Source organism: Anguilla anguilla, chromosome 8 (assembly GCF_013347855.1).
Source record: "Anguilla anguilla isolate fAngAng1 chromosome 8, fAngAng1.pri, whole genome shotgun sequence".
In the NCBI taxonomy this organism is placed as follows: Eukaryota; Metazoa; Chordata; class Actinopteri; order Anguilliformes; family Anguillidae; genus Anguilla; species Anguilla anguilla.
Window position 1 is genome coordinate 29,385,714 of NC_049208.1, and position 25,903 is coordinate 29,411,616.

The window sequence follows — 25,903 nt, forward strand, 5'->3', positions numbered from 1 at the left end:
CAGTTGTCCACTTCCTCTGTTAATGTCATCTGTAAAAACTGTGTTTACCTCCCTCTCCAGTGCCACCGCATTTCAATCACAGAAAGTGCACCAGAGTTCCTGTGCTATCCGTAGAGCTTCAAAATAAGATACCCAGTGTAGTCCTTATTCAGCTGCATCTTCTGTTGGGTCAGGGGATCACTTCCTCATTCACAGTAACTTAACAATAAAGAGGTCCTGTGCTAGCGAAGCTCAGTTTATGGGACCATCTATAGTAGTAAAACTGATGCAACATCATCGACACAGATGGGAATGGCCTCTGCGCATCCCTGCAGTGCTGTAGGGTTGATGAATGGATGCCAATCCAGAACGCATAAGCTACTGAAACTACGGAATGGGACACAAATAAACTAGACACACTGCCCACAGGTGTATCATCAGGTACCAGCATCTAGCCTAACCTTCCAGTACTTCTGAAAAATTGGAAGAACGTCTGAGGACATTCAATGAACCCTCATATGTCTGCATCTCGCTGTGTGCAGGGGGAGGATGAATTGATATGGCCTGAACATCTACAAGGAGCATGTGATGTTCACATGTCCACCAAAACGGCCATAAGGTAAGGCGTAACAATTAAGTGCCAGTCTGGTATGCCCAGTAAGGAGACACACACACACACACACACACTGCTATACCCCCACCCGTATGCCCTCAATAGACCTTTCACAGGGAGATGGAGTGAGGGGAAGTGTGTACACAGTGCAGTAGGGCGTGTTGAATCTGGGGACCACTGGATGGGCTTTTTGTGGGTCTGAGGTTGGGGGGAGAGGAGTAGTTTGTACAGCAGGCCGGACAGTGCTGTGTCAGCTCAGTGTTCCTCCATTGAGACTAATACCTCAGTCTGCCTGCCCTGCGGCTACGGCTACGAGACGTGTGTGTGATGGTGTGTGTGCATGTGTGTGCGGATTAGGAGTTACAGAGAGCACGTGGCTATGCGAGACTGTGCGCATTCAAGAATTCACACATGTAAGCATGCGTGTATGTGTGCCCGCACATGTGAGCACGGAAGTGTTTTTCATCGTTTTTCACGTGCACCTGTGAGTGTGAGTACGTGTGCGAGAATGTGTGTGTGTGCATTTGTGTAAGCGTGTGTTTCATCATCCATGCATACTGTAAGCATGTGCACTCACAGCTGTGAGAACACCCATATAAGTAGGATGCTACAGTATTTTTCACCAAAACCTATTTTGATTTGAAAATATATCAGACAGTTGATAATTTTATCATCTTTATACTAGCAGAGGGTAATAGTACACTTTTGTTTTCAATGCATGTTCTGGAAGTTGGGTGTATTAAACAATACCCATCAAAGAAACTACAGTACACAACTGGGAACAGAATGTGACATTGTCCAGACAGCAAAAGGCAAATAGATTAAAGTCATAATGCAGCACATTCATAAAGGAGGGTTATTAGTCACTTGAAAGCTTTCATGCTGTTCTCTGGTGTCCTGCATTATATTACAGACATTTAGCAGATGCTCTTATCCAGCGGCAAATGGGTAAGGAATCCAAAGACTGCTGCCTTTAGAATAAAGATAAGTGACTAATTTAAGAATGCCTCTGTTTGTATGAGAAAGTGCATATTAGAAAGCATGTGATGCGCATGTATGAATAAAATTTTGAATCTTGAGTTATTTTCTGGCGTTCTGTATGAAAAATAAAGCAATGTCCTTCACTCCTAAAACACATAGGCTAAACATTGTCAGTAGTACTTCTCAGAACATCTTGCTCACTAATTTTTTTTCATTGTCTCAATTCAGTAACCGCAGAGGTAGCCAAGGGAAAGACCAGGATTAGGAACTCACTCGTGATAAACATTTCTTTAGCCATTCCTGTAGTACCCCACCCAGAGATACAGTATACACAACAATAATGCTGAGAGAACTGAACACACACACACACGGCCACGCTCGTACACACAAGATTTTTTTTCTCTTCAAAGAATCACTTTAATTACCACAGTAACGTGGAAAAAAAATTCTCAGCTACAATCTACCTTTGAGTAGCAGTCTATCAGAAAGATATACCATTGATGCCTGATGACGTCTTATGCTTTTTAAAAACTGAATTAACTGCAATGTATGCGTGGTTGTGTACTAGCCTAGCATAAAGCTAACTGCCCTGCTAGTGCTTGAGGATTTCTGCATGCAAACTTGGATGAAGAGATGTGGCGAGTGTCTAAATATTTACATTTCTTTCATTGCCCAAAGGGGCAGGAATAGAATAAGCCACTTTACCTAGACGGCTACTGAGTCACCCGACGGTGCCGCTGTCAGCCTGCCAGAGTTCATTGCAGTGGAGGAAGCAGTGATCACAAGCTTGAGGTATTTGAACAAATGGTTCCCGCCGCACCCTGTCGGTCAGAGAATTCTTGCGCAGTTCACGTTGCTTTCCAAGCATTGTCTCGGCAGCAACATTCTAGAACATTTCCCAGGTCAACTTCCGCGGTGACCTGCATATTCCAAAAAACATTCATCATCCGTGTGCAGCGAGGACAGCGTGTTTCCACTGGACCTACGCCGGTGAAGACTGTCTTTGTAAACAACTCGGTTGTGAAACCGGATGGACACAGGGGGCACATTCACTCGCTCACACATCTGCAGTTATCATTTGTGGAGCACGGGTCAACGTTCCAGGTCTGCAGGGACCTCAAAGCGTTTATTCCACGAATTAAATTGCCTTTGATGCATGTTTATTTCAGTTGCACAATAGAGTGAGAGGAAATTTGTACTGCCAGGCCATTTTACATAACAATGAAACCAGTTTTTTCGAGAACTTATCACCCAAGTTAATCTCCCTGCTAGACTTTCTAATAAGAGTGAGAACCAGCAAGTGGGAGTCATCAGGCGCCAATGTGTGTGTGTCAGCCAGTGTCAACTCACCTGAACACCTGTGATCAAGGGTGAGAGGGGGCTTTCTGTTATCTTTGAGCTCAGAAAAGTCCCACATTATACATAATAAATCTCTTAGACCTCATTCAATTCTTACCTTTCGGACATTACGCATACTAAGGTACTTATTAAATGTCTGTTTGTGTTCATCTTAGCAGACTTCTTTGCCTTTGAGTCATCATACACTTTTATTTGTTTTTATGAAGAAATAAAAACTGAAGACTGATCTCTTAATCGAGTTGTTGACAAATTCTAAGGTCTTAATCACTGGTGATTCATTTGATTTTCATGGGGATAATATAACATATATGGGTTTATAGACTATTTGTGCCCCAAGGGTATATACTGAATAAATGGTTTGATGATATATCAAAGTATTCGGATGATGGACTTCAAAGTGTGGCGCAATTCTGTCATAGACCAAATGTTTTGATTGCTACCCCAATCTCATAATTACCATCTTTTGCAATATGAAGTAATGTTTTGGAAAACTGGCTTGTGGGGGATTTTACAGTGTGGACACATACTCTTGAAATGAGGCAGTGTTTGTTCTAAAGTGAGTATCAAGCCTACGGAAATGCTTTATGATTAAAGGTCATAGGAAGCATTTCCAGTTGCTCTTTGGAGTACAAACTACATGTGAAGCTTTGTTTGCGACCAAAAACTTTTTTGTTTGATTTCCTCTGAGGACACTACTATTGAACCCTTCTGTCAGGTACTTCTTAACAATTGTAAACAGCTTTATAAATATATAGCATTAAAGCTGCCCTGTGAATGAGTGTCTGCAAAGCAAATTGATATGTGGTAAAATATCATAAACAGAGTTCGCAGTGGGGAAGTTTTGTCTCAGTATACTACCATCCTTTCGTACCATATAATGAATCTTGGAATTTAAATATATGAATATACCGGTAATGTGGATATGGCTAAATTAAGTGAAATGTTAAATTGAATAAGATGTAGAAACATTGCCTTTTGTGTATTGAAAATGTGAAGACTTGTTTTCAAACTGTAGCTTTAGGGATTTGACAAGCACTCATAAACAAACATATGCTCTTGGTCCTAGGGGTCTTCCTGGTTTAAGCTAAAACATGCCTTACAGTTGGACAGTGCGCCAGTTTTTTCCCTTCACACATTCTATACTCTCAATATTTCACAGCACATAAACCCATTGAGAAATAGCTGCACAAAGCAGTTAACTGCTGCCATCTTGTGGGTATGTTGACGAGGAGAACTACATTACTATATTCACTACTAAACATGCACCACAAGTTTGCTGTACGTTTCCTAGTAGTGATGTAAAGTGTGGGCTACTATTTTCTGCCTTGATTTCCCAGAAGTATTCTACATAAACATTTTTTAAATAAATAAATAAATAAATAAATATAAGGAAACTCATTCATAAATTAGAAATTCAGGAAAGTTAAATCCATTGGAATGTATTGTTTTTGCAGGAGAATAAAATTTGTATGGGATTACTGAATCATATATTACAATAATATGAAATGTTTTTTTCCCCCATGCCGATTTAATTTTTTAACAAAGCTGGTAAAATGACCTGATAACATATGATCAGAATTAGTATATCTTGATCCTGGAAGTTTTTTTCAGAACTTTAAAAGGCATAATAATAATAATAATAATAATCTTTTATTTTGACATTTCTTTTTGCCCTAGTTGTCACAGGAAGTAGTAATTAAATTCTGTGCTCCACAGTCCACTGCACAGTTCTGTGGTCCACACTCTTTTCATCCTTTCTGTGTGGAAAGATGGAGGGAGTAAATAACATCGAGGATTTCGAGTCACGGCTTCTGGAGCTAGAAAAACGTGTGTATGGAGAAAGGGGAAGCCGGAACAAACAAGTGAAGGTAATAGACACCTATATTAGCTCACTAAAGTTTTAACGAATTTCTTATTTATTTCTCTGTGCTGCTTAATTATTCGAATTGCAAACGTTAATTCCTGGATAGAATAAGAGCATCGTCCCATCTAGTTTAGCCATTCTAAGTTGTCATTTGTGTTACTGATTAATGCAGTTCCGCAAATCAACTATTGATATCAAGGCATGGGCGTTCTGTATATTGAGGGAACACCGCTGTGTGAAGTGCTAAACTAATTCAGCGAGGTTATTTGAAACAATGTGGGCGTGGCCGAGCTACAATAGCCCCTTGTTGGGTTTCTCTGGAATATTGGTGCTACTGTGAAATCGGATATTTATCTTGTATCGCAATGTGCTGTCTATACGTATTATATTGGCACAGTTCAATTCAGTGTAGCTATCTCCTTAGCTAGCAAGTTAGGCTTACAACGTGTGATATGCTTTTAGTCACTTGTCACAGGTTCCTAACAGTGAATTGATCAGTATTTTTTCCTCAAATTCACCTTTCCCCCCCTGCCAGTGTGCTGATTCTCTTGTGAAGATCCAAACAGCGCTGGGAAGCACTGCCAACAAGAGAGAGCGCATAAAAATCCTACACAAAAAGAGTGAGTGCAGTAAAATGAATGCTCAGTTTTGGCCAGTGTGCTATTAACACTGAATGACCTTTCTTAATCTAGTTAAACTGCTGTCCCTGAAATTCATCATGTGTGTGATGAAATTTTACCTTCACTGCGGAGTACTGGTATTGTCATAAGACTTATTTGTGTTAAAGGGACCTTTAATTGTGGTTTCTCTGTCTCACACTGCAGTTGAAGACCTGATGAAGTATCTTGACCCTAAATTCACAGAGCACATTGCTGTTTCTGATAACATGAAACTGGAGTTTATTTTAGCCGGTAAGTGTCTGTCTTCCCAATGCAGATAGTCCCAAACAGCATCACTGTCTGGTGAGGAATAGAAGAACATCCTGTCAGGATTATGACAGGCAACAAACACTGAGGGAAATGGCTATGGAGTGTGAAATTGGAGTTCATATTATTAATTATCTGAACTGTTAGCAGTTGTTGCTCACATAAGACAGGTGAATGGGTGGTCAGGTTAGCTGTCAAGTGGCGTGGAGCTGAAACAGTGATGTACTTTGTTAAATAAAACATAAGCTTGGATTGTGGAGGAATTAAAGCAGCATGTACATCAGTATACAATAGGCAAAAGACCGATTATGTTTAACCACTACATGGTATTGCTGTTAAGATCATTCTTGATTAACTTCCCTCCGACGGGGCTGATTTGTGGCAAAACATTGTCTGCTTATAGAGGACGAGTTCCTGCTATCTCAGGCTGCGCTGCTGGAACAGGTTAGCAGTCTGCTGCCAGTCCTTGACAGCAGCTACATCAAAGGTCAGTGCAGTATGTCCTTCTCCATTTCAGACCTGCAGTAGGACTCTGTTGTATCAACCTGACTAATCTCAGCTCTCGGATCTTCAGGAGCTGCAGTGAAGTATAGATGCAGAAAACAAAGTAAAGGTTTTGTGTATTTTCTTCTGTCTGTTGGCGAGAGGACTAATGTAGCCTCTCACTCTTTCTGCTTCACAGCTGTTCCTGAGCATGTAACAAAACTGCAGCACCTGTCACAAATACACATGACACAGCAGGTATGGTGCCACCACCCTACCTCCTTCAGTCACTCAGGTACATCTTCGAGTGCTCTGGGACAAGGAGCTAAACAATGTGGGGTCTGAATGTTTGTGTCCCGTTCACAGGACAAAAGTGAGGCGCTGTCAGCCAAGGCCAGCAAACAATTAGAAGATTACAACAAGATGGTATCCTTTTCACCTTCACATGGTCATTGCTATAATCCTGTATCACCTCGGTGAATGGGACATTAGCTTGTATATGGATTTCTCACTTTCGGAGACTAATTTAGTCAACAATGGGTTGTTTTAGCAGCAGATGATCCCACAGTCTCACTAATGTCAGTACCAGTGGACTGATAGATACTGTATCAACTCCAGTGCCGGTTTAAACTAGAATAATCGTTATGAAGGACTTCCTGTAGCAGTTGCTGATATGGTGGTTAGATTAAGTGTGCAGTCAGGGTCCTAGGCTGATGGTCACAGTGAGCGAACTCTGGTGTCAGTGTTCCAGGGGTGAGAGTCACAGTGGGTGTGGGACCATGTTAGTCTTACTGCGGCGTTCCTTGACACCACTGAAGATGTTATTGCTCTCCAAGCAATTTTCCCATTGGGACGAGACACTTCGACAGCTGGAGGAAGCCAAGCAAGTCAAAGCAGTGGACTAGTGGCGTCGCTGTGTGGCCTCATTTACCATTTACCATTTGCCTCGTACGGCAACATCACTGCACCGTCTTCAGACGGCCCCTCACTCAACGCATGGCTGTATATGGGACCTATACTGCTGTTGCCTTTCCCACTCCAAAAAAAATTATTTCTCAAATATTTTCATGAAAATAAATCACCTGGGGCAGTAAAATGGTCACACAGTTCAGTGTTGGTCCATGCGGACAGCTGTCTATATCGTCCCAGTTCTGTTCCAAGCATGAGGACTCATTTATGTTAGTATTGTAACCAAATTGAAGCAACGGTTGGGCATATGTTGATTATATTACACAATGAATGTGTCTGTGTAGAAGTAAGAGAGGTAAATGGAAGTGATCTGCTGTGACATTGGGATTGGAAGCTGCTTTTTTATATTTCCAGAACCTGAAAACAATAAACTTAAGCTATCAAAGATGTCTAACATCAAATAAAAGTCTAGTAATTTATGTACTGAGTTTAAACATATCTAGTTGTGGATTTTAATCTTTGGAACCTATGGCAACACTAGTATACTGATATTGTGTGATCTCTTATTTTCATGCATCTAGGATATACAATATTTAAACACTTCCATGATCAAATACATGAAGCAGTTATAAATCAGTACAATAGTCCATATTGTGAAAATGCTTGGTATTTAATGAAAAGAAAGACCTTTAGATGGCAGTCAAACACAAGCTTCAGTAAATAATAATAATGATCATAATAGATTGCATGCAGTAATACACACCTTCTGAGCCTAAATACATGCAATTGTGTCGCATACTTGCCTCCAAACTAATTTTAATTTCACAATAAACGCATGTGCCTGCTGCGTCCTTGTCCATGTAGTCTAAAATACTTTAAACGTAAGTTTATTGGTTTGCGAAACAAATTGCCTTCTAAATACACGGCCTATTTCTTTATTCACTTTAAGCCGCTCCCTAGAGCTGCAAACAATAAGAATAAAACATCACTTGAAGCATGTACTTGCATAGTAGTTCCACTGAAGTCTCGGGAGTGTCTGAAAAATCAGCTGACGATCAGCTGCTTGCGGTCGTCCGTGAGCTGCACATCGACGTCATTTCCGGTAACAAAACGACTCCATCTTGCAGAAGTCGGAGAGGAGGTTGGCAGTTCAATTGTCGGGGATGTACTCTTAAAAGAAAATCAGGGGGTTAACGATAAAGATGTACGACTAAGGTCAGTAGAAGCAATCTGTTTCTTTCAATGGGTCAGAGTGTTAATAGATGCACACAGAATAAATCCACACGGTAGAGCCCAGGCAGTGTTGACATATTTGGCAGACGATTGCAATCCAGTAAACTAGTTGCTGTGCAAGCCGGCCACGAATACTGTCGCTGGACTGTATTGGTGATAAACCTACTCGGAGGATGTTCTGTTGATAATAACCTGTTAGTTGCCTCGCCAAAGCATTATGATGAGACGCCAGAAAGCCTGTTGAACTGCAAAATGCAGAACATCGATCTACATCGTAATACGGAACTGGTCGTAGTTTGCTACTAAGCAAGCATATTGTATGGACTACCAGCTATCATACGTTACCTGTCTCACAGCTAGCAATCTACATATCGAATCGTGTAAACTTTGCCCAGATTGGCACTGTACCTTGTCTAATCCGTAACTAACTTCCTAGACATTTTTAAAGTTTCTTTAAACAAAGTGGACACGGGTTAGCTGGTTTACTAATTTGAACACTTCGACAGCTAGCTAATGCTAATGTGGGCGACATTGGGATTTTTGTTTTATTTTACATGCCTTGAGATATACTACTAAAAAGAGAAATTCCGCGCATCCAAGCTTTCGTATCTTAGGCCTGTCTGTCACTGTCACAGCTAATTATTAGTCCCGTGAGATGCCGAACCATCCCACTGAACAAATTCTTTAGCGTTACAGCTAATCACTGCTAATTATACCGTGTTGTTTAGTATTGTAAGGTTTCTACTATATTCATGACGGCAAAATAGCTGTCAAATGTGTCTACTTGTGTGACATAACTTCATTTGCCCAGGCTAATCCCCCCTTCTTTCTTGCAGGCGGCCAAATGTTTTTAGGAACAGTAGGCTGCTCATTCCCGTCAGAGATCTTTTGCTGCAGAGAGAAAATCCACCACATCCCCTGTCTTTGACTGGTGTTGTTGTTGGTGCAGGTTTCCTGCTTTGTATCATGGAAATGTGGGAGCAAGTCTAACAGGAATTTAGCAGAATACATACCTAAGGGAGACGGCAGGATCAAACAGTAGTGACTCTTCCCCTGCTGCAGAAGGTGGGAGTCCTTACTATGAAACATGGACCAAGGTGTAGTTGACAGTCCTGTCACCCTTGTCATCAAGGCACCCAACCAGAAGTATGATGATCAGACTATAAACTGTTTCTTGAACTGGACGGTGGAGAAACTGAAAACGCACCTATCCAAGGTGTACCCCAGTAAGCCGGTGAGTACCTCTGCCCACTGTTTCAGTGGATGATATCACACCTGTTTTCTTTGATATTTTTGTTTATGGGAATTTTCTTATCCCTTGATATACCCCTGCGGGGACCACTGGTGTTTTGTAGAGAGTGTCTGTAAGACCACTGCCTCCCCAGCCCCTTCTGCATGGAGTCAGCTGTGTGCTCCCATAGTATCAGTATGTAATCAACACTCCTTTTCTCACTCTGTGGCATTAGATGGGTGAAATTGTGTGATTGTCCGTCCACAGTCAAGTGTACTGCAGTAAATATTCACTTCCTGTGCACATTGACCTCAATCGTTTGTCACATTAGGCGTACTTGGGGTTGGCTTGCAGTGTTACTATTAATGGGCCAAACTGGTATCGTGGTCATAGAGGCATATACCACGGGGAACAAATATACCACTTCATTAAGCTTACGCCACTGTGTAAGCAGTAACATTTTAATGGGCTAATTATTTAATAGGCTCATTAAGCACATCCTCTTCCATCCCGGCTGATGTGTGGTGAAAATTGGCTTCTGTGCATCACCCATGTGCAGGCTAATTTGCGGAGGTCTTTGAGATGAGCCCCTCCTTAGTAAAAGGATTTCGGATGCATGAAAAGTGCTACTTAAATGTAGTAATGCAATAATTTCCTACAGATTCCCAAGAACTGAATAGGCACAAAATTGTGGTGTTAGAGAAGAAATGCAATATAGATGTTGTAGAGATAGAAAATTTAGGCAGCATGTGGTATAGTGAGAAGTTTTCCTGTGAGAAATCGTGCTTATTACATCACCTGTTAATGTTGTGCTGTGAAATGCCTTTGTATTCCGATGATGCAATAATTCCTGCTTGACAGGCCATGTGATTAGGTTTAGTGAGAACTACAGTGTATTGTCACCTTAGGTGATGTAACTCAAGGAACTTTTAATATTCTAATTCTTTGAATTTTCCTTTGCTGAAGTTCAGTTCTGCATCAGAAATTCAGCTTCATTGCTCAGCTTTGCCAGGATCCCAAGTAGATTGTTAATGGAAACTTTGCAGCATAATGCAAACTTAACAGTATTTTGGTGGAGCAGATAAAAGCAGTGGTTAAGTGTGCTGAGTTACTGTTTAAAGTATTTTTTTGCATCACAACCCTTGTGCTTAGCCCAGTCTAATTGTTCAGATCTAATTGATCTTGTCATCTTTCCCTGATCCTGTTCTGGCTCTGTCCCCTCTGATTGGCTGTGCATTGGCTATGGAAGCTCCGCCCACGTCTCTCAATTATACACCTGTTCTGTTACTGGACTGCAGAAGTATGTGTCCCACAGGAGAGAAAGTATAGTAGGACAGAACGCCATAGGATCAGAGTAACTATTAGGCCTACTGTTTTTGATCGCTGGTTCTGGTTTCAGCTGCCAAAGGCCAAATAGCCTAGATGCAGTTCTTTATCATTTGATTAAGATTTGATTGGGGCTGCACACCTGTGAATGTTTGCATATGTATGGACGCATTTGTGCTTCTTTGCAGGGGGTGTGTCTGAAATGGCATGTGTGGACGTGTGTGTCTGTGTACAGATGTGTCTGTGTACAGGTGGTAAGACTCACGGTGGATGGGGGTGGCCTGGTGTCTGTAGAGCAGCCTGTCACATCTGTGGTTTGTATTGCAGTCTTCCAAGGATCAGAGGTTGGTGTATTCTGGGCGACTCCTCCTGGATCACCTGCAGCTCAGAGACGTGCTCAGGAAGGTATTATCACACAGTAGTTAGCTAGGTTAGCCCCATATAAGCAGGATTTTAAAAATATTTTAGCGATGGCTTACCATGGCTTCCAAAAGGTATTCTTCATCATTACATGTAGCTTATCTGAAGATCAAAAGGCGTTTCTTCTTGATACATGTAGCCTACCTGCAGGTCATGAAGGCTATCCTCACTCTACAGGCAGTTTTGCAGATCCAAAAGTATTTATACTGTTTGTACCTGTAGCTTACCTGTGGATCTCCGATACTTCTAACTCCTGCATGTAGCTCAATAACTGATTCTGTACCAAGAACTGTAATCTATTCACTTCAGGCATAGAGTCTAATCACCACATGCCTACTCTTCTCTAATTCATGTTCTCACTTATTTATCAGCGTTAGATAGCCTGATTATTTATTTCTCAATATTTTACCCTGACTGTGATCCAGGCTGATCAGTCTGTCTTTCCTCTTAATCACTCAGCAAGATGAGTACCACATGGTTCACTTGGTGTGTGCATCTCAGACGCCACCTGGATCCCCCCAGCCAGGCGGCAGCGTTGGCGCCCCTGGAATTCCCATCCCAAGTCCCTCGGTGAGTGACTGCAACCCCAGCTCCTCAACGATTGGGTACACCTTCACAAACATCCCGCCTCTCCCAGAGTGACCGTGACCACGCCCAGCTAATCTGCGTGTGAGCCCCTAACACCTAGGTCAATAGCCAAAGGACATTCTATATAGTTCCCTTTTCACCTTTTGGTAGGCTAGTGATGTGTGCTGTGGTTCATCTTGGTGTAATACGATTCAGTCCTAAAACCCTGGGTATGCTTTAGCTTTGGAAGATTGTGCAGTAGACCAAGCTCCATTGGAGTCAGAGGCACATTTCTTTCATCCTATCGCATGGAGTGCTTTTAAGGAGAGACCTTTGTGTGTGTCATTATTCAGACTGCAGACAGCTTGGGAGCTCCCTCTTCAGCTGCATCCCCCGGTCAGGACGGCCAGCCCAACCCTGATGGGCTGAGGCTTCGGGCAGGCTCCGCCCACAACTATGCCTACAACCCCGCCTTCATGCAAGGGTGAATCCTGACCCTGAACTTTTACCGCTGTTACTGTCTCTGATTCCAGCCTGTCCAACATATGATTTTCGGTGATGTGTTCTGAAATTTGGAGGTCTCCTACTGGGCTCCTTCAGTTTGTGTGGAGGGAGTTGGGAGTGCTTGCCCTCCATACCCCTGTCCAGCCCCAGATTACTGCTGGGTACTAAGCTTTGGGAAGGCTGCGGTGAATTTGGACTTATGTGATCTTTGTTTCCCATGCATGAATGTACTATTCGCTACAATGATGTTAAAGGCTGGGTGATGTTGTGCATGAACTGTACTGGGATCCGATTTTTCGCTGATGCTTAAGGTGTGTGTGTCTGTGTGTCTCTACGCGTGTGTGTGTGTATGTGTGTTTGTGAATGCCGTTAAAGTGTTAACAGGATTTCCCACTCCTGTAACTGGTTTGTGGGTTTCTCTTACAGACCCTTGGGGGCCCGGTTGCCGATGCAACAGGGCCTACCCGTGGGCGTCCCTGGCTACCCCATGTACAGCACTATGCAGCTGCTGTGGTGGCAGCAGATATATGCCCGGCACTACTACATGCAGTAGTAAGTCACATGATCATTCACACTACAACTGCAGTAATTCTACTGCACTACTGCCTTCCATTTGTATTACTGTAGTCCAGTTTGTTCACTGCCCAGTGACATAGGTGTTTCACATTATCACGCATTCTTTTTTATTTTTGTTACTTGCAATGATTTAAATGTAAAATGACTGAAGGTGCTCAGTTCCGTAAGTGAAGCCCATTGTGTGTCCTCCCTCCCCAGTCAGGCAGCAGTGGCCTCCACCCAGACCCCCAGCCTGGACCAGCCTCCCACACCCGGCCTGCCTCCGCCCCCCCAGCCCGTCCTGCCCAACAACCCCCCCCACGAAGAGCGACCCGCCAACCCCAACATTCAGATGAATGCCCAGGGCGGCCCGGTGCTGAACGAGGACGAGCTGAACCGCGATTGGCTGGACTGGGTGTACACCGTGTCCCGCGCGGCCATCCTGCTCAGCATCGTCTACTTCTACTCCTCCTTCAGCCGCTTCGTCATGGTGACGGGCGCCATGCTGCTGCTTTACCTGTGAGTGACGGCCCGCGCCTCTGTGCTTAACGCCGCGTCTCTCCGTTTGAGAGGCCGCGGCTCGGTGTTTAGGTACGTTTCTCTGAACCCACCCACCTCCCCGCAGGCACCAGGCTGGCTGGTTCCCCTTCAGGCCCGAGTTCGACCCGCAGAACCCTGGAGGCGGGGCTAACCGGGAGGAGATGGAGGCGGAGCCACACCGTGAGATCCAGGAAATGGTGCTTTGTCTCCGTCAACCCCTGCACGCTTTCAGCCCCTCTGTCCTCACTGAACCCTCCCCTCTGTCCTCTCAATCCCTCACTGACACACCTGGCTATTATCAAGCTCATTAGTTAGTTTAGTGTGCACAGTGATGGTAAATGTACAGAGGGACAGAACTCAGGGACTCTGGCCTTTAAGGTTAAAGAAGTTTGGCTTGGGTTGTGAAGTGATGGATGTGATTAGACTGCATGATAAAGCCAGTTCAGTCTCTGAGGGAAGATGACCGTAAGGTAAATTGGGTTGACCCCTGATGTGGCTTAGGCCATCCTCTGTCTGCCTGTCCCCTGTAGGAGCGGATAATGGACGAAGGGTTGGAGGAAGAGGAGGGGGACAGCGGGGAGGAAGGCCCCGACGACTCCAACGGCGGGCCCCGGCCTGGGTTCCTGTCCTCCGCCTGGTCCTTCATCACTACTTTCTTCACATCACTCATTCCTGAGGGTCCGCCTCATGCTGCCAATTGAACCCATGCAACACCACCTACTCCCCCAACCCCTCCCTGGAAACCCCACCCACTGGGGCTCCACTCCATGCTGCTGCTGCTAACGATCTTTTGATTTCTGCCCTTGGCCATTTGCTGAGCTCTCTGAGGCTCCACCCCTAGATTGCCAATCAGTCAATCAAGCTCCATCCCACGCTGTCAGCTGTACCCCACAAAATACACATATAAATACAAAATGGTCAGCTGTTTTGTAAAAAAAAATAATAATAAATACAGTCCAAACCTGAGGGAGGTTCCAAATCAACAGCAGTTTTCTGCTCAATGCTTAATGACATTTTTCAGGGGCGGAGACCAACAACCCCACCCACCACCTGACTGCCCTTGTGAAAGACTCCCCCCTCAGAAAAAGTAAAAGCAAAATATGGTTTCATCTCAAGGGGCATTATCCAAGAAACCAAAATTTTTAGATGAACGTTTCTTCATATGTATATAAGTACAGTATCTATTTACATGTATAAATACCTACATTTCAGTGCATAATGAACTTGATTAGTTTGAAAGAAGCATTTTGGAATAAACCTGCTTCAGTTACCTTGCTTATGTGTCTGAAAGCTTTTTTGTATGGAAGGTGGAATATGTATAGCAGTGGAAGATGAGAGTGATTGAGGCCTCTTGATTATTTTTTTCTGTCAAGAATCATTGATGATTCACTGTCCTTGAATTTGCTTTACAAATGAAAAATGTCCGAGTTGCAAAGAAAACACTGAGCAGTAATCGCAATACAACTGCAGTTGTAAAAACAATCTGAAAACATTTTAAAAAATAAACACGGATCAAGTATATCTCTACAAATGCTGCTACCTGGTGTCCCGATCTGTGCAGAATAGTTGTGCACATAGGTGACCCCTAGAGGGCGGTCATAATCCAGTATTGTAGAGAGTAAAAGATATTGGCCAGTACAGAGATTTTCTGACAACGTGGCATGTAGTTCAGGTATTTTTCCTAGAACTTTGCCCAAGTGGCTCGTTGGTCTAGGGGTATGATTCTCGCTTAGGGTGCGAGAGGTCCCGGGTTCAAATCCCGGACGAGCCCTTCTTTTGTTTTCTAAATAGTACCAAGACATATGTAGACGTGAGCAAAAACCCATAGTCAAGCAACCAATGTGTAAAATAACTTTGTATTTCTATATCCAGTTTTAAACTCGCCCTTGCAGACCACTTAAGACCTAAGAAAATCTGAAATCATGGACATTGCAGTCCACTTGAAACCCAAGAAAATCTGAAATCATGGACGTCAGCAAATATCCATAGTCAAGCAACCATTGCATAAAATAACTTTGCATTTCTATATTCAGTTCTAAACTCGCCCTTGCAGACCACTTAAGACCCAAGAAAATCCGAAATCACGGACGTCAGCAAAAACCCATAGTCAAGCAACCAATGCATAAAATAATTTTGCATTTCTATATCCAGTTCTAAACTCGCCCTTGCAGACCACTTAAGACCAAAGGAAATCTGAAATCATGGACGTCCATCTGTCAAAGTTCATGCTTATTTACGGAGCTATTGCTATTTCGGTGTTTCGTGCAGAAATCTTTGTTGATTCGGTACGTGTTTTAGATCACAACCAAAGAATTTGAACCCGCGTCACTAACGAAAAGCTTAGAGCCGCAATGTAGCATCTAGTTGGTGTGCAGCGCCGTTTTTGGCAGTGATTTGATTTCGGCCGAGTTGGCCTTATTGGGATGGCAGATATGCCATCCCGCCAAGTTACGGCTTGGTGGGGCGGCATGCCCCATACTTATAATGGTATCATCTTTATTTCCCTCAGGTTCTGGAAAGTACTGAGTACAAATATTCACAAATACTATTATTCACACTACCACTTGCTTCTGCATTTTAGATATAATTGTTCTTTGTTTTCCCCCCTTTAACTCAATGTAACGCTCTCTGTGAAGTTGGCACATACATACTTACTATATGAGCTAATTTGTAAAAATGGTTCTAATATCTACCGTAGCCTATAACAAAACCATCATCTACCGTAAATAAGTTTCGACATGTACGGGGGTGACGCAATGACTTAACTCAGGATAAATTAAAGTATGCTTTTCTCAGAAGATATGGCACATATCAAATTAATTTAACAAACAATCAGACATGCATCTTATGACCACTGGAAAAATGCTCGGGATCGAGCGCCCCCTCTTGGCCATGTGACATTTTTCATTTAAGGAAAGGGTGGGAAACCTCCGGCCCGCGGGCCGTATACGGCCCTCCAAGCAATGTCACCTGGCCCGCTGAATGTTTCCTAGATTTGATATAGCAGTATAATTTAAACCAGTATAATTTCCTGTTTTGAAAAATCGACGCTTATAATATAACAGTAATTTGCTAAACAAAATGAAATTTTGCCTTCGGAGATTAAGAAATAGGCCTAGGATACGAAAGACATTACAACGCATCAGCAACTGTTTCATCATCCAATTAAAATCTAGCAACGTCACTCGTGCAAGCCTTCAAATACGCTGGTGAACGGTTTAATTGGGAAATTGGCCAAACGAAGAGAAGTTGATAGGCCTACTGAAGGCCGCGTTTTTAAAGAGAAATGGACGGAGGATTACTTTTTTGTGGAAGTGAAATACAAGCCAGTTTTCTTAATTTGTGGAGAAGCTCTTCTCAAAAAGAGCAATCTTGAAAGATACACCTGCTGACGTGCAAGTTATGCTACTCTTGAATTAACAGTGGGAGCGGAAAAAATCAAGGCGTTGAGGAATAATATCGCTGCACAACAAGCGTCTTTCTTGCGGCCTAAAAAGGAGCTGGACAGTGTCACGGAGGCAAGTTGCAAGTCACTAAAAGCCTGGCACAGCAACGTGGATCTTCTGGATTTCTACAAGCAAATCATAAGCGTTGACGAATTTTCGAGTTTGAGGAAATACGCGTTGAGGATAGCATCACTGTTCGGAACCACATACCGCGGTGAACAGTTCTTCTCCAAACTCTCACTTGCAAAGCAGACTTCGTTCCAGACTCACAGACATCAATTTGGGAGAGCAAGCTCCGTATGGCAACATCAGTAGACCTACCAACAGACATTCCACAACTGGTTGAAGCAAAGTGTAGTCAACCACCACATTGAATTTCAGGTATGTTTTAGAATCAGTTATAAATCAAGTTTACTATGAACATTCAGTCAGCATAACATGGAAAAAATGTGTCTGTAATTAACATGAGTTCATAGCAGTTTATGGCCCACTGTCGTATATGCAAATATTAATCTGGCACCAGACAGGAAAAAGGTTCCCCACCCCTGCTTTAAGGGAAGTATCTTTGGTATCACCCTCTGATGCCTTTTGTAAACTACAATGATTTTTGTCATGTCCAGTAATCTTTAGGTAGCATATTCCAAGTTGCTGATAAGAGTGACGGAGTTAGGGAGTCAGAATACTGTCTTCGGGAAAACACGAATAAAGCGATGGAAACAGATATTGGAAACAGAAATTGGACCAATCAGAATCGAGTGTTCAGCCAAGCCGTTGTATAATTTCCAATAACGGGACAGCCCGTCGTGTTTATTCCTTACATAACACCGTTAACAAAACGACGTTAACAAATCACTGCAAGCAATGAGTCTGTTTTTATCAACATTAGACATTACAAAAGGGCGCATGCCACTGCACCGTCCAAAATGTAGAGCCAGGGCAAGATTAATTACCAGAGTTGCACGGAAAGGTAGCCTGCGTGTAACTGTTGTGAATGTCAAACATGCAAAAAGCATGGCGAGGGAACGCAAAATTAGCTCAAAATTAAAAAAAAAATCCCCACCATGACCCTTAGGGGGCTTCGTATTTTTTTCTTCCAGTCCAGGTTTTTTTTTCTTCCAGTCCAGTAATTTTTAAATTCCAGTCCAGGTTTTTTTTTCTTCCAGTCCAGTTTTTTTTTCAAATTCCAGTCCAGGTTTTTTTTTCTTCCAGTCCAGTATTTTTCAAATTCCAGTCCAGGTTTTTTTTTCTTCCAGTCCAGTATTTTTTAAATTCCAGTCCAGGTTTTTTTTTTCTTCCAGTCCAGTATTTTTAAAATTCCAGTCCAGGTTTTTTTTCCCTTCCAGTCCAGGTTTTTTCTAATTCCAGTCCAGGTTTTTTTTTCTTCCAGTCCAGTTTTTTTCTAATTCCAGTCCAGGTTTTTTTTTTTCTTCCAGTCCAGTTTTTTTTCAATTCCAGTCCAGGTTTTCTTTTTTCTTCCAGTCCAGTTTTTCTTTCCATCCAGTCCAGGTTTTTTTAAATTTTTTTTTAAATCTCACAACAAGTCATTTCTCAGGACACCTAGGCCTTTTAACAGTTCTAAAATCAATGTGCTACAAAATCCAGCATTCTAAAACAGTTTAAGGGGAGGTAACACTGTCAGTAACAATGACTTTTGGTTCCATATGGCCAATTTTGATATTTTTTGATATTTTGCTTCTATAACTTCTATAGTTTCATAAAATGAACAAACTAAAGGTAGATAATTGTTATAAATAGTTCATTAGATGATAATATAACACCATCGTCAAGTACACAAAGCATAAAATGAGCTTATGATAGCATCTTTTATGATTAAATGCCTCTGCAGTTTTAAAACTGACCTGGTTGAATCATATATTGTTAAAAAGCTTGTTTCCTGGAGCGTACTGCTAGAATGACCATAGGTTCAGACAGTTCATAAAACTTTAGTTAAAAATAAAAAGAGAGAGAGATGAAAAGTACAGTATGAGAATGTGGAAATATATTTCATCATTATTTATATGCCAATATTAAATCAATTTGATGCTTTGAAGGCACAACAATTGCATTGCCAATGAATATTAGGTTAGAAAATACAACGTTTGCCCGATTTAACGGGACGTATTAACCACGCCCACTTCCGGTCTTCTATCCGAATACAGATACACAGACAGATAATTTTGTTGTTTGAACAGATACAGATACAGATACAGATTCAGATAATGACGTCTCTGCACACCCCCTAGACGGAGTTGCATGCCGCTGCCATTTGGCGCGTGGGGGGTGTTAATGTCAAGCCCTGCATAGGCTTATAACAAAATTATGTTCAGGATGATCGGTTGAAGTGTTTCTTGCAAGCCTTTATTCCATTTATTATAAAATATATTTAATTATGTAATACATGAAAATAGTGAATAAGTGGTATACAATAAGCATAGCGTGCTGGATGCAGCATAAAATTGACCCCATGGATATGGTATTGGCTATGGGTTTTCTTTTGATACTGTACTGACACTGCAACGTCAGTTAAAATAGCAATGTACCTCTTTCCTAAGGCACTATGGTTCATAAGCTTGATGTTCATATACCTGAACTGAAATGAATATGTACAGACCAGATGTAAGGAGATTGCATCTGGTGTATGGAGCCAACATGCACTACATGGCCAAAAGTACACCGGGACAGCTCTAGCAGGCAGAAATTTGATGAACTGGCTTGTTGTAAACGTGGCATCCTATGACCGTGTTTATTTGAAAGTCACTGAGCTCTTCAGTACAACCCATTCTACTGCTAATATTTGTGTATGGAGATTGCATAGCTGCATGCTTGATTTTATGCACGTTTGCATTGGGTGTGGCTGAAGTTGCCAAACCCACTAATTTGAAGGGATGTCCACATACTTTTGGCCATATAGTATAGCCTATCTCAAGCTGTCAAGTGATTGATCTCACACAGGCACAGTTAGTAACAGCCACCTATAATTAGCTTGATGTCCATTCCCTGGGCACCATTGGGCCATAGCAGAGTGGGTGTGCACATTCACATTCTGAGCTAACCCAGCATTCCCCCCTCCCCCTTAAATGTAATATTAATAAAAAACAAAAAAAATTAATACAAAACAATGGGCTCGTCCGGGATTTGAACCCGGGACCTCTCGCACCCAAAGCGAGAATCATACCCCTAGACCAACGAGCCATCTGTCAGGTATATTTAAAGGTTAGTTTGGAAGTTCACAATCACATTCTTTTTTTCTTCCTAGATTTTACTGCCATCTAGTGTTTTTCCTCGTCATTTAGCAATAATATTTAGCATTCATTTTGAATACTGTAATACAGTAACAATTTCACAAAAAGCCTTATTCAAAACCATGGAAATATTCCCTTAAAAATTGTCTGTCCAAAACACTTAAATTTGTCCAGGCAATTCATTTTGTGGAGAGGTGAACCTTATCTAGAATCATGGAAGTTACTGATTACAAGAAACAATTTTTTCACATTATTTTTCACATATTTTATAATGTAAAAAAAATAACCCAAAAGGGTCAGTGTTTCAAACATAGATTGTATCGCTTACAATTTATCAATTATACATAAATTCGTAATGGATTGCGTACTCAGACCAGTTGGAAAACCACTAGATGGCAGTCAAGACATAAAAGTTCATTTTATCATGACGTGTGTGAGACTAACAAAACCTTTTTTCCTGGGCTTAAAGCCTGGATGAAAACCCTCAAGGTGAGAATAAAATATTGGGATCCTCCACTCTGCCCAACCCCATAGAAACCATCACAAAAAAGGCAAATAACGGGAAAATTAACAGTGCTAGATTTTAGTTGACCTGGGCACTCAGAAGCCATCAGTGCGTCCGCACACCACTGTTCCCCTTTCAGAATTCAAGTTCAACTTACTTTTTAAAGCAGTCCCTCTCTCCCCCCAAAGAAAGCAATGAGACCCAAGTGACCATTCCAATAGTAATAATAATCAACTCAAAAATTGGTGTATTTTGGCTTCACTTTCAGAAGTGCACATTTCAAAAGAAACCCAAAGGGATCCTGATTAGCACCTATCTCTGAGGTTCTACTCAAAGCAAGCAGAGATAGGCTGACACTATTAGTGGACTGGGGTACTCTGGCATTGTTTATATCGGATGTGCACTGCAGATTGGTTGCAAAGGCTATATTCTCACACAACTGCTTATCATGCAATTTTAAGATACAAAACAATGGGCTCGTCCGGGATTTGAACCCGGGACCTCTCGCACCCTAAGCGAGAATCATACCCCTAGACCAACGAGCCACTTTCAATGTATTTTGTAAAATACTATCTAGGAGAGTATGTGCCACGTTTATATAATTTTCACAATATTGGATCATGATTTCCCCCTAGTGGCTGTCTACAAGTAATGCACTGTATTAGAAATAATAGAAGCCAGTAATAAAAAACAAATGTTGAAATGAGCTGAAATTTCTTTAGCACATCTATGTTTTGAAATGAGATAAGTAATTGTTAACAATGGTATATAAATTCCTCAATCAAGTGCCTATCTAAAGAAAACAACATCAGGCATGTAATAACTTTTATTGCTCTGCTTCAACAATTACATTTTTCGGTTACAAAAAATATTTTATTCTCTCATCATTTCTAATATTTAGTGAATAGTCAGTGGAGAAAGGGACTTAGATTTTTCATTCACAAGAACATGACTGACAGCAGCTGTGAGGTGCCTCTAAAACATGGCTTTAAAGTACGACCCCATATCAAAGACAGATCAAAGACAGGGACACACTTGGTACAGTACATCTACAGTACATTACATCGCACTTGACATTAATGGATATAATACTACAGCAACCGTATTCGTGTTCTGTGACCTGTTGTACCACAATTAAGACACTACAAGCACAACACTGAAAGAGCAAAAATGACCAAACTGACATATTTCCCCCTTGGTAAGCTAATCAAACAGACAAAAAACTTTCATTAAAAAAGGCATCCAAATTAATATCTTAACAGTGATATTTCTCCTTTAATGTAAAAAAAAAAAAAAAGGCTTGGCAACAACTGGCATGATAAAAAAATGCATACAAGACCCCTCTCCATTGACAAAGACAATCAGCTGTAAAACATACTTCTGAAGTAATGTCTCGATGTATCGTCAGGGGGGCTTCCCTTGTAACCAGTAAAGCAGACAGTATCACAGTATGGCAGTGAAACATTCCTGCTGCATGGAAATGTAATTTGGGCATACATTTAAAACAATGCAATGAAAATCTCTTAGATTTCAACCAGGATTAAAGCTAATGTATTATTTCCCTTTCATTTGAAGAGTCGTTAGTACTTTCAATGCGAGGAACCTGAAACTCCAGTCCAAGTGCTACAATATCTGCAGGTTTTTGTGGTTTCCCTTCAAACGGTAGGTGTTGTAAACGAGGTATATAAACTCTTCAGCCAATCAATGACTCGGTGCTGAAACCACTGAGCACTGAAAACTGAAAACCAGCAGACACTCCAGGAGTTTGAGATCCCTGCTTTGTGTGAACTGTGTGCTGTAGCACTCAGTTCAGTACTTGCTGTTTTAGGCTTGATAGACATTGGAAAGTTCCGTTGAGATGGTCCATTATAGAGGAATGTTATAGCAAGTTATTGTATCTCCCTTGCATGTCAAGTGTTGTGTGTGTGAGTGTGTGCACGTGGGTGTATGTTAGGGTTAATTATTTTAATTTTATATGCCATAAGTCAATATTTATTGGAAAGTTATTTCCAGGGAAAGCTTTTTAGTTGGGTGCACTAAAACCACCACATATATGTTGCCAGCTAGCCAACTTCATTCATGCTCAGTATACCCAACCAATCACTTCCCTGATATACAATCCACATTGGATCACTTTAGGTGCCTTTTTAAACGCATTCACTAGGCACAAGAACAATACTGTTTACTCAGCGGTGCATTCATGGACAGGAACAGTGATAGAAAAAGACTGGTCCAGGATTAGCACACTCATAGCCAAGTGGTTGAATTCTGAACCAATGAAAGAGTGATGAATTCTAGACACAAATGCACACAGTTTCTGACACCATGTCAAATTATTGCTCAAATCTGTGCAAATAAGGGATAATGTATAAAACGATAAACATTCAAAAAAATAGATAATTTAATTTTTAATTATGGACTATATTTTTTTGGGAAAAAAATGTCAGTCTGAAAATAGCCTATTCTGTGCAAAAACCTTGTTAAATAACATAACCGTTAAAGCCACATTAATAATGAAAATTCCATCGTTTTTAAAAAAAGGAACTGATTAATAGCTATTTGAACAGAAGGAAAAAATCCTGTTAAAAAGCATTTATCTGGTTTGGAAGATGTGCATTATCCTCCTAAGAACCAGCAGTGCTTTTTTTAGGGGAAATGAATCTCTAGTCTTTATCCCAAGAACCGTATAGGCTATATTCTACCATGATGAAACCTACACCACATGGAACATTCAGTAAAAAATAAAATGAATAATATTGTAGAAAATATTTTCACTGCAACATGTTTTTGTCATGTATTCTGTAAAAAAATAAAAATAAAATAAATAAAATAAAAACTTTTTCTGCCGGGTCTCAGGAGGTTATATGATAATTGTGGAATGAATGCACACTGTAATGAGTATCATGATACATAAGAATAAAACTGACATTGAGGGTTCTAGAGGATCTTGAAATTGCTAAAAAGCATATGAATTCCTGAGTACATTAAATTAGGTACGCAGCAGTATATAGCGGTGTATTATCTCTCCCACTTATATGATTGTACAGTATATTAACCCTTTATTGGGTTAGGTGCCACATCTGGCTCTAAAAGACAAAAGTAAAGTATACATTCTCTGTCTCACAGACACAAAGATTATCTGAAGTGAGCTGAGCCTTCAAACATGTCATCCACCTCCACAACTGCATGGCTTTTTAGTACATAACAAGGTTATCCTTCAAAATAAATTGAAAGATCATGCAAAACAATATTTAAAATACAGCTGCAAGGAGGAGTATCCGGGGTTTAAGGACCACCCCCTATCTGTTCCTACTGTGAGGATGGACCACTGCATGAACTTGAGACCATTTATGGCGCAGCAGTAATATTCACACTGAATTTCTGATTGGAGCTCTATAGCTGCCTGATCAAGCATCTTGCATGACATTTGTGAGGTTATGTGATTGTGCTCGCCAAGTTGCATGGCATTTCGTCAAGCTGCTTAAATTCATAACCATTTACTCGGAAAGACATGACCTACAAGTTGATTGGATTATCACTGTGGCCTTTGACAAAACCAGACAAAAGGTCCATGAATGCAGAAAAGCAAATTTTGTGAAAATCAGTCAGATTTTGTAGGAGTAGCTTTCTAAGTGTTTTTTTTTTTCAGAAAATTTGAAATAGAGTGGAAAATCCATATGGTGGATGTTGTGGTTCCTTGAGGAAAATTTGTTCCTCATGAAGAGAAGGACCTGCATAGCATATTTTGCAATTCTCTGTAGAATAAGATGTTAGGGCTGAGCTCGTTAATGTAAAACATTTATGTGCACTATAGTGCCACCAGGTGGCCAATCTGCACCATATTTTATGCAGGGCAAGAGTTTAGCCATCCAAACCAACCTGGTCCAAATGCGAGGGAGAAAAACAATACGAAAAAATAACAAAATCAATAGGATTCCAATAATCCCTAAAGATCAACAGTACAAAACATGTATCCATTAACAGCCAATATTATATCACATATAAACTTCATGAACCCATAAAAACTCATCAACAGCAAATTAACAATGCTCCAAAGCACTGACTGGTAAGAATGGGTTGCAGTCAAAGACTATAGGGTACTATAGTTTTATATAGTAAACTTCTAAATAAATCCTGTGTTTATTAGGATTTGCTGACAGAAAAACATCCAGCTACACATACAAACACTGAAACATCATGTGTGTGGGTGGGAGCAGAATCACAACTTCAGACCTATTGCTTTGCTGGTCAGTTGATAGAAAACAGGTAATATTTCTTGACAGATTGCTCTTCCTTTATCAACTATTCATACTGGCATACAACGTGAAAGATAAAGGAGAAATAAAGACCTGACTGTAATCAATAAAATTTGCACATTTAAGCAAATGTTTCAATTTCATATAGACATTACGGTATTATAGCATCTGTACAGTAGCAGCAAATAGCATATAAATGCTGCCTCAGGTCAGCTGTAAGGTGTTTCTTTCTGTCTGTTTTTTCAGTATAAAATGGGGGAAATACGTGATAAAATGCAGCTGAAAAAACAGATGGCCCATGTTGACATGTTGAGCCATTTACTGTTTTGAAAAGGAAAGATTTTAGATGCGTAGGAGTGCATCTGAGAACAGAGAAAATGAATTTCTCTTTTTTATTTTTGAGAACCAATAAGAAGTGTCGATTCAGACAAACACGAATGCTCTTGAACCATGACAACATGGCCATCTCCTATGGCAGCCGTGGAGCTGGCTAAGCAAGAGCGACACAGAATGGAGCCTGCTCGACTCGGAGGGTCTCGGTCGACAGCGACAGGTTTGACCTCTGACCCCTGAACTTTGGGCCCGTCATTCTCAGGCTGTGGGGCAGGAAGTTGCGCCTCACCCCCGGTGATCAGAGGAGGGGGCGGCGGGTGCTCCCGTGTGATACCCTCACAGTGACGTCTCTACATCCAAACTGTCCTCGCTCTGGTCTCCCTCCACGGTGATCCTGACACACGCCATCTTCTCCTGGCTGAAATAGGGAGAGAGAAAGATGATGATGATGATGATGAGTGGTGTGCTGGAAGTTACTATACCATCAATGCACAACAAAGGTTAGGCTTGTAAATCCTTATATTTCAATTTGTGTTCAGAAAGCGATGCTCTCTTACCCACAGAAACGATAGTGCCCATCTTTGCAAGAACGTCATCAACTATACTATGTACAAAAACATAGTATAGTTGG

At 41.3% G+C, this 25,903-nt stretch overlaps 3 protein-coding genes and 3 non-coding genes across 8 annotated transcripts in view; 3 read left to right on the forward strand and 3 right to left on the reverse strand.

Moving 5' to 3' along the window:
* Window positions 1-4,636: 4,636 nt before the first annotated feature.
* LOC118234750 (dynactin subunit 3-like) lies at window positions 4,637-7,961 on the forward strand. Of its 2 annotated transcripts, XM_035431544.1 has the most exons (7): window positions 4,639-4,800; window positions 5,332-5,416; window positions 5,621-5,707; window positions 6,126-6,209; window positions 6,405-6,463; window positions 6,572-6,631; window positions 7,024-7,961. In XM_035431544.1, exons 1-7 carry the CDS (start codon window positions 4,702-4,704, stop codon window positions 7,108-7,110), a joined length of 561 nt encoding a protein of 186 aa, XP_035287435.1. In that variant the 5' UTR covers window positions 4,639-4,701; the 3' UTR covers window positions 7,111-7,961. The 2 variants fall into 2 exon arrangements, with proteins under 2 accessions (XP_035287436.1, XP_035287435.1); XM_035431545.1 differs by lacking the exon at window positions 6,126-6,209 and having other exon boundaries at window positions 4,637-4,800.
* Window positions 7,962-8,190: 229 nt separating this feature from the next.
* LOC118234748 (homocysteine-responsive endoplasmic reticulum-resident ubiquitin-like domain member 2 protein) lies at window positions 8,191-14,765 on the forward strand. Its single transcript, XM_035431543.1, has 9 exons — window positions 8,191-8,329; window positions 9,184-9,581; window positions 11,232-11,309; window positions 11,784-11,894; window positions 12,245-12,375; window positions 12,822-12,947; window positions 13,170-13,469; window positions 13,576-13,687; window positions 14,021-14,765. Exons 2-9 carry the CDS (start codon window positions 9,435-9,437, stop codon window positions 14,189-14,191), a joined length of 1,176 nt encoding a protein of 391 aa, XP_035287434.1. The 5' UTR covers window positions 8,191-8,329; window positions 9,184-9,434; the 3' UTR covers window positions 14,192-14,765.
* A 424-nt stretch (window positions 14,766-15,189) lies between these two features.
* trnap-agg lies at window positions 15,190-15,261 on the forward strand. The gene has a single exon. It is a non-coding gene; the product is annotated as a tRNA-Pro (tRNA).
* Window positions 15,262-20,056: 4,795 nt separating this feature from the next.
* Window positions 20,057-20,128, reverse strand: trnap-ugg. The gene has a single exon. It is a non-coding gene; the product is annotated as a tRNA-Pro (tRNA).
* A 1,028-nt stretch (window positions 20,129-21,156) lies between these two features.
* trnap-agg lies at window positions 21,157-21,228 on the reverse strand. Its single transcript has one exon. It is a non-coding gene; the product is annotated as a tRNA-Pro (tRNA).
* Window positions 21,229-21,493: 265 nt separating this feature from the next.
* The window catches only part of LOC118233787 (sodium bicarbonate cotransporter 3-like), a 39,811-nt gene continuing 35,401 nt past the window's right edge, over window positions 21,494-25,903 (reverse strand). For both annotated transcript variants that reach the window (XM_035429732.1, XM_035429733.1), the window contains one exon: window positions 21,494-25,690. In XM_035429732.1, coding sequence (XP_035285623.1) covers window positions 25,609-25,690 — 82 coding nt within the window. In that variant the 3' untranslated portion in view covers window positions 21,494-25,608. The remainder of the gene's footprint in view (window positions 25,691-25,903) is intronic.

Bases quoted from the DNA above. Each gene is read 5' to 3' on its own strand.
- LOC118234750 (XM_035431544.1), top strand. From the start codon at position 4,702: ATGGAGGGAGTAAATAACATCGAGGATTTCGAGTCACGGCTTCTGGAG. The intron at 4,801-5,331 runs GTAATAGACACC...CCCCCCTGCCAG, and splicing joins GCCGGAACAAACAAGTGAAG to TGTGCTGATTCTCTTGTGAA. The intron at 6,464-6,571 runs GTATGGTGCCAC...TCCCGTTCACAG, and splicing joins AAATACACATGACACAGCAG to GACAAAAGTGAGGCGCTGTC.
- LOC118234748 (XM_035431543.1), top strand. From the start codon at position 9,435: ATGGACCAAGGTGTAGTTGACAGTCCTGTCACCCTTGTCATCAAGGCA. The intron at 9,582-11,231 runs GTGAGTACCTCT...TTTGTATTGCAG, and splicing joins AGGTGTACCCCAGTAAGCCG to TCTTCCAAGGATCAGAGGTT. The intron at 12,948-13,169 runs GTAAGTCACATG...CTCCCTCCCCAG, and splicing joins CGGCACTACTACATGCAGTA to TCAGGCAGCAGTGGCCTCCA.